Here is a 7,638-nt window from a genome sequence, read left to right as displayed (position 1 = left end):
TAATACTGTTGCGAAGTACAACAGTTAGTTTTGACTTTTCAGTCTCTTTGACTCGACAGTGACCACCAGTCTTGTTGTTTGACAGAATAATTTGCACAACATCATTTCCAAGAGATAAAAACTCAATTCAAAACAAGATACGAACTAAAGTTATGAAACTTAACAGATATGGAACTGATAATTTAGTACAATCTTTTAAAATTCATAACTAAGCTAAACTGTTCAAGCTTTATCAACAAGGGCCTCAAATTTTAGACCGGGTCTTATGGGCATGCACAAGCCCTTCCTAGCCAAGAAAAACGTGGCCAAAGGTGGGTCTTCTCGCAAGGTTTTCCTAGTATGCGGGAATCCCAGCGGGAAGACTCCGGATACGGCTATCCATTAGCCGTTTTGAAAAAAAGAAAATGGCCAATCATTAACTGTTCTTCTTCATAATAACGAATAATCATTGTTCGTTCCAATGGAACGGCTAATCATCGACCGTTTTGCCTTTCTTAGAACGGTTAATGGGGATTCCCTCTTCTTCTTCGTCACAATCTGTGAAATCAACACTAATATGTCCTTTGTTTTTTCTGAATCTTTCTAATGATACAAGTAATGTTGTCTCAACACAAGACAATATTATAAACCCTAATGACAATATTGTAAACCCTAATGTCAATGTTTCTGTTTCTGAGAATGTTAAGCGTAAAATTTATGCTAGTATGTTTTCGTCTTTTAAATCGTTCGATTTTGATGCATCCAATCTGGCCAAACCTTGCTTTAATGGATCTCATGTTTCAATTCGTATATCTGGGGGTGCAAGATTGTAAAAACTGTTTAATTGGTAGGATGGATTTTCCTAAGGGTTCAGCTCCAATGAAGATCCCAGAGATTCATGACAAGCTAAAACAATTGTGGAATATTAAACCTTGGTTTATTTCTCCATTAGGTAAAGGTTTCTTCTGCTTCAAGTTTTCTTGTGAGGAAGATGTCAGCTATGTTCGTTCTGCAGGAGCATGTAATATCAAGCCTGGAATTTTTCATTTTCGTAAGTGGATCCCAGATTTTAATCCATATAAGCAACATCAAACCCTAGCTCAGGTTTGGGTTCGTATTTATGATTTAGGTTATGAATACTGGAGATCTAAAACTTTGTTTGAGATCTCAAGTACTCTAGGTGATCCTTTATACATTGATAAAACTACATTAACAAGAAGCTTTGGTTTATATGCGAGAGTTTTGGTAGATATTGATCTAGCAAAGCCATTACTTTACGAAGTTCCTGTAAGAAGAAGAAACAAAACGAAGCGAATGTTAATGAGCCGAGCAAGGATGCTGCTAATAATAAGAAATCCCATTATGTCCCTAAGAAGACTAATTCAGCAACTACATGTGATACTAATGGTGTCATTCCATCTAGTACTCCCCCAGTAGTACCTGAGATAAGTGCTAGCGTTGTTGAAGTTGCACAGTCTAGTGGTAATGAGTCTCTCCCAGCCTCTCGAAATAATGTTGATAAATTTGTTGCAGAGGTGGGTGTTATTAATGGAACAGTCGAAGTTACTATGCCATGTAATACTGAGACTCACTCAGGAATGAATGTGTTAAATGGATCTGGTGTTGATACTTCACCTGATAATGATGTTGAAAATTCTGAAATTCCCCTATCTCACCAACAAGAAGATAATGTAGATGATGCTATTAGCGTTGATACTCTTGAAGATGAGAATGCTTTCCCTTTTGAAGCAGTTCTTACGAAATCTCAGAAAAAACGGGCTCGTGAAAAAGCTAAGAAAGCTGCTATGGAAGAATCACAATCTAAACATTGGAATATGCATCCAAGGAGTGGTTCAAATTCTTCTCAATGAGAACTCTCTATTGGAATTTGCGTGGCTTTAGAAACACTGACACGTAACTAGTTTTTTTTCTAATCACTGTCGTAAATTCTCTCCGGATTTTGTATTTATTGCCGAACATTGGGTGGATTTTGGTTCTGTTCCTGATAGCTTTTGGTCTAACCTTGACTTGAAGTTAGTTGCAGTTAATGATAGAGGGGCTCAACAGTCGAATTTATGGTGTCTGTGTGCTAGTCATATTAATGTTCTGGTGGTGTCTAATTCCATGCAGATGATTTCTTGTGAAGAACGCTTGGGTGACATGAAATATTACATTGCTGGTATTTATGCGTCCACTTCTTATCCCACTCGTAGAGATTTGTGGTTGAGCCTGACGGATATGATAGCCAACCTTCCTGGTCCTTGGTGCATCGTTGGTGATTTTAATGCAGTTCTGGGCGTTCATGAAAAATCCATTGGTCCTCCTCCCACTAAAGCCTCTTGTGATGATTTCTTGGCCTTTTCGGAGACGAATGATCTTCATCACCTAGATACTATAGGTTCTTCTTACACCTGGACTAATAGTCGTAAAGGCAGACATCATACCGAGCTTCGACTAGATAGAGTTATTTGTAATGTCTTTGGTACTCTTGTTCGTGTAAAGTCTGATCATCATCCCTTACTGTTTGAGGCTTATAAGGGTGACAAAACTTTTGCTTCCTCTTTCAAATTCCAGAGTGCTTGGTTGAATCACTCTGGCTTACGTGATGTTGTACTAAAGGCTTGTCAGCAACAACTCTTTGGTTGTCCCATGTATGTACTTATTCAAAAGCTGAAATTTTTGAAGTCAGTGTTAAAAATTTGGAACAAAGAAGTCTTTGGGGATATTCAATTAAATGTTAATAATGTTACTCATGCTCTTGAAAGTATTCAACAAAGAATTGCTAATGAAGTTTACTCAGATGAACTGCACTTTGTAGAAGTTGAAGCTTCAAATAAACTTGTTGATGCTCTTAAAACTCATAAAGACTTTTGGAGAGATAAATCTAGGCTCAACTGGGTGAAGGATGGTGATGCTTGCACTAAATTCTTACACACTTATGCGAAAATTAGAGCTGCTACTAATAAACTTACTCATCTTAAGGCTGATAGGGATTTATTAGTTTCTCATGATGAAGTCACTAATCATGTGGTTTCTTATTTCTAGGATATGTATGCTGGTAACACTGTGAGCCCCTTTACTGATTTTATTTCCAGAAATACTCAAAGTATGGTGTCTCAAGCTGACAATAATTTTCTCACTGCCATGCCTGATATGGTCGAAATTAAAACTGCTGTGGATGACATGAACGCTAATGGAGCTCCTGGACCGGATGGTTTTAGTGGTATCTTTTTCACTTCTTTCTGGGATATAGTGGGTACTGATGTGATTAATTCGGTACAATTTTTCTTTCAAAATGGCTGGCTCATTCCTAATGCGAACCCTAGTCATGTAATCATCATTCCCAAAGAGCCCGTGGCTGATGTTATTGAAAAGTTTCGTTCAATTGCTCTTGGAAACTTCCATTTAAAAATTATTGGTAAGATTCTGGCTAATCGTCTAAGTCCTATTGCTTCTAAAATTATCTCTCCGCAGCAAAGATCTTTTCTTAAGGACAGAAGTATTTTCGACTGTATTGGCATTACTTCTGAGGCTATCAATATACTTGACTACAAGAATTTTGGAGGAAACCTTGCTTTCAAATTTGATATTCCTAAAGCTTTTGATACTCTTAACAGGGAGTTTCTTCTTCAAATCGCTGGTGGGCTATGGTTTCTGTGAGAAATTTGTAGGGTGGATTCATACCATCCTTCATTCAGCTAAGCTGTCTATTGTGGTAAACGACAAGGCTATGGGTTACTTTGGGTGCACTAGAGGATTCCGTCAGGGCGACCCTTTATCTTTTATTATTTTTTGTTTGTCCGAAGATGTCTTAAGTTGTGCAATTTCTAATGCTTTTACGCAATGTCTAATGCATCACATCTCCTCTCCAAGAGGTACCAATGCTCCTTATCATGTTCTTTATGCAGATGACATCATGGTTTTTTGCAGAGGTACTAAGCGAGATGCGCAAGCTCTGATGAATATTTTTGAAGAATACAGTCATAATTTTGGGCAGTTTATTAGTGCAGCTAAATGCACGATCTATTCAAGTAAGCACATTTCTGATAGAGTCTCTAATATTGCCGCTTCTTATAATATCCCGATGGGTACTCTCCCTTTTCGTTATCTTGGAGTTCCAATTTTGCAAGGTAAACCAAGGACTTCTCATTTTAATGAGATTATGGACAGAATCAAGCTCAAATTTGCGGCTTAGAAGGGTAAATCTTTATCTATGATGGGGCGTGTCGAGCTGGTTAAAACTGTGATAGCTAGCTCTGCCCTATACAATTTTCATGTTTATAAATAGCCTATTTATTGCATTAAAACTCTTGAGAAGTGGATTCGTAATTTTGTGTGGTCTGGTGATATTAACACGACTCATCACAACTCTGTGACTTGGGACACAGTATGTCTACTTGAGGAGCAAGGTGGTCTTGGCACTAAATCTATGAGAAGTCTGAATGACGCTGCTCTTATGAAAATGACATGGAAGACGATGACTGAAATTTCAGATTTTGGTAGCTTTACCAAAGCTCGTTTTAGAGGCGCTGCTTACAAAAAATCTTCTGTGTGGCATGGGTTTAAAGAACAGTGGAGTATCATTCAAGATAATTTGATCTGGTTAGTTGGTCATGGAAGCAATATTGATTTCTGGAATGATACTTGGTGCGTAAATATGTGTTATTCCATTGCAGATTACTTGGAGCTCGATAATTCAAATCTGCACAACTATGTTGCAGATTTCATCATTGATGAAGAGTGGCAGATACATTCGTACATGCCTGGATTGAAAGGCATGTACAACATTTTTAAGGGAGACCCCTTTTGCTTCTCACAAAGATGATAAACAAGTTTGGAATGTTAGTAAGTCGGGATGCATCACTATGAAAGACGCATATAGCTATCATAGGCCTAGAGCTTCGGTAAATCTGGATTTCAAGGATCTATGGGATGTAAAGATCCCTCCTAGACGTGCCTGCATCGCTTGGAAAATTATGCACAATAGAATCGCTACTGATGATAATGTGAAAACGCAAGGAGTTGAAGCAGCAAACTGCTGTAACTTATGTCCCTCTCCTTTTTGTAGCGAAACTCAATCTCATCTTTTCTTTGACTATGTTTTTTACAACTCTCTATGGAGTTGGATTATGCAGGTGTTCAGACATCAATTGGAATGTGCAAGTGTCAGCTTGGTTTTTACATCCGTTAGAAGCTTCAGGGGATGCTCTCAAACAAAAAATCTCCTCTGGATAGTTGTGGTTAGCTGTTTCTGGATCATTTGGTATTGTATTAATAGACTAAGGTTTGAGCACTGCCTTACTTCCTCTAATCAAGCCATTACTTATCTGAAAAACTTAATTACTGAATCGAGTAGACATAGTGGTGGCTTCTCCTTTTATACTTCAGCAGACAAGGTCATTCTTGATCTCCTGGGAATTAAAAGCTTACCTCCTAATATGCCAAAGGCCATCATGGTTAAATGGCAGTCTTCTCTTCCTGGTTGGATTAAAGCTAACATTGATGGATGTTTTATGGGCAAACCAGGACCTTTTCGTTGTGGGGTGATATTTCGAGACTCCAATGGCTTGGTAAAAGGCTGCCTAGTTCAGAACTTGGGATTTGGTAACTCTTCTTGTGCCGAGCTCTGGGGAGCAATTCATGCTCTTCGTATAGCATGTACAAAAAGAATACAACGACTTTGGCTTGAATGTGACTCTACTTTCGTCTTACAGGATATCAATAATCCGGATTTGGTCCCTTGGACTCTATCTACTCACTGGAACAATTTCTTAAAATTTGCATCCTCTATTCAGTTTATGTGTACTCATATATACCGTGAAGGTAACTCGGTGGCATACCTTTTAGCCAAGCATGGTGCTATGGTTGAATCTCGTTGGTGGATTGATCCTCCAGATTTCATAAGGCGAAAACTCCTCATTGATAAATCTATCTTTCCGCTTTTCCGTTTTCGCAATATGTAATTTGTTTTTCTTTGTTCTTTTTTCGTTTCTTCTTTTGCTTGTGAGAGGTAAGGCCTAGTCCCCCTCTTTCTTTTTTGCTGATTATTAATAAAATTTGCTACCCAAAATGTGCCTTTTTCATGGGTAGTTTCTTAAAAAAAAAAAAAAAAACGGTTAATGGCTACCCGTTCCTTGACCTTTTTTCCTTTACACTCCATGTACACTCATTTGCAGTTTATGTTTTGTTTTGCAATAGTATTTACGCTAGACGGGTAGACACACCTGAGGTTAAATGTCGCACACAAATTTTTATTACAGTTGGATCCACTTGTCTTAGGTGCATTGTGCTCACCTTAATTAATATCGGTAATTTTTGTGGACTTGTTGTAGTATACACATGGAGTTGCTAAGTCGTATTTAGTTTGTATAATATGTAAATATAAGTGACAAAGATGTGTAAACAAAATTTTTTTTTTTTGGATACTTAAATTAAGTAGTACATTAAATTAAAATTACTGGAAATTAAACCTAACTCACTGTCGCAGGCATCGCGATTGCACTTAGTCGGTGCATCAACCCTTTAAACCGTTAGGTGTCCCTAACGGCCGAGTTTAGTCTCGGGAGAGTTTGCCAGAGATGTACCCACAAAATCTATACTGTTGGCGCAGACGAACTAATCTTCGTCACCATTTTTACCCTCTTCACGGCATAATATCCCGGGATCTTATTCTTCAGGCAACCTTTGCTTCAGGAGTAAATAACATTCGTATAATTGGAATGCTTTACCAGTTGCAGCTTCATATCCATGTTGCGACTCCGCTTCCTATATTATACAACCAAATATTAAAATTGTGTTATTAAAAATATGTTTTAAAAATTTAAGATGTTAGTCCAAAATTAGAACACTTACACATTCGTTCGTTGTCCATCCAGAAGGCATGTTTCTTAAAAGTAAAACCAAAAAACTTAGGTACAACTTAACCTTTCTCTTAATATTTGGTACCCTGTTTTGTAAAATTCTAGATGTTCTCTGGTGTGGGTTTTCGTTCCTAACCGTCAAATGTAGAATCACAAGCTCCCATAAATTGACCCCTGAAACAATATTTCTTGTTTCTCCTTCAGCGACAAAGACATTAATCCAAGACTGAATGGTAGCTACATCTTCAAAGGGGTGAATCTTGCGACCATGACTACTAAAATAATAAAAGGAGGTGCTGAAAATTAAAGAGAAGATATATCTAGTATAAATAAGATGTTGATAATTTGGTTGTGTTGTTTTGTTATAGAACAACATTATTTATAGTACATTGCCTGTCTTTTTGGTATCTCAATTTTCAAATCTTACTACTGATATTGTGGTCTAGTGTGGTCACTTTGGTTACTGATACATTTATGTCGGTTGGAGTTTTCTTATCACCAGTTGTCGGTTTAGTCATATCACTCATAAATTTATTACACTATTTGCGAATATGTAAGTGAGTTTTCTTATCACCAGTTGTTGGTTTCGTCGTTTCACTCATTAATTTATTACACTATTAAAGATTCAGTAATTGAGTTGACGTATCAATGTATTTTTCATCTTTCGACATATCAACTCACATCAATTATTTTGACATATCTGTTCCTGATTTTATTTTCATTCACTTTTATACGTGTCCATCTAGTATTCTAGTCAAGTGCAACTTGAGCATCGTCATAATGTATTTGGATTTTTTGA

At 37.3% G+C, this 7,638-nt stretch overlaps 1 protein-coding gene across 1 annotated transcript; it reads left to right on the top strand.

The window, feature by feature from the left end:
• The first annotated feature begins 831 nt into the window (after window positions 1–831).
• LOC113291752 lies at window positions 832–1,850 on the top strand. The gene is made up of 2 exons (XM_026541248.1): window positions 832–1,266; window positions 1,356–1,850. Exons 1-2 carry the CDS (start codon window positions 832–834, stop codon window positions 1,848–1,850), a joined length of 930 nt encoding a protein of 309 aa, XP_026397033.1.
• Window positions 1,851–7,638: the final 5,788 nt, after the last annotated feature.

Source organism: Papaver somniferum, chromosome 6, assembly GCF_003573695.1.
Source record: "Papaver somniferum cultivar HN1 chromosome 6, ASM357369v1, whole genome shotgun sequence".
NCBI classification, from domain to species: domain Eukaryota; kingdom Viridiplantae; phylum Streptophyta; class Magnoliopsida; order Ranunculales; family Papaveraceae; genus Papaver; species Papaver somniferum.
The sequence above is the reverse complement of the archived record's forward strand: the minus strand, read 5'-3'. Positions and strand labels throughout refer to the sequence as shown.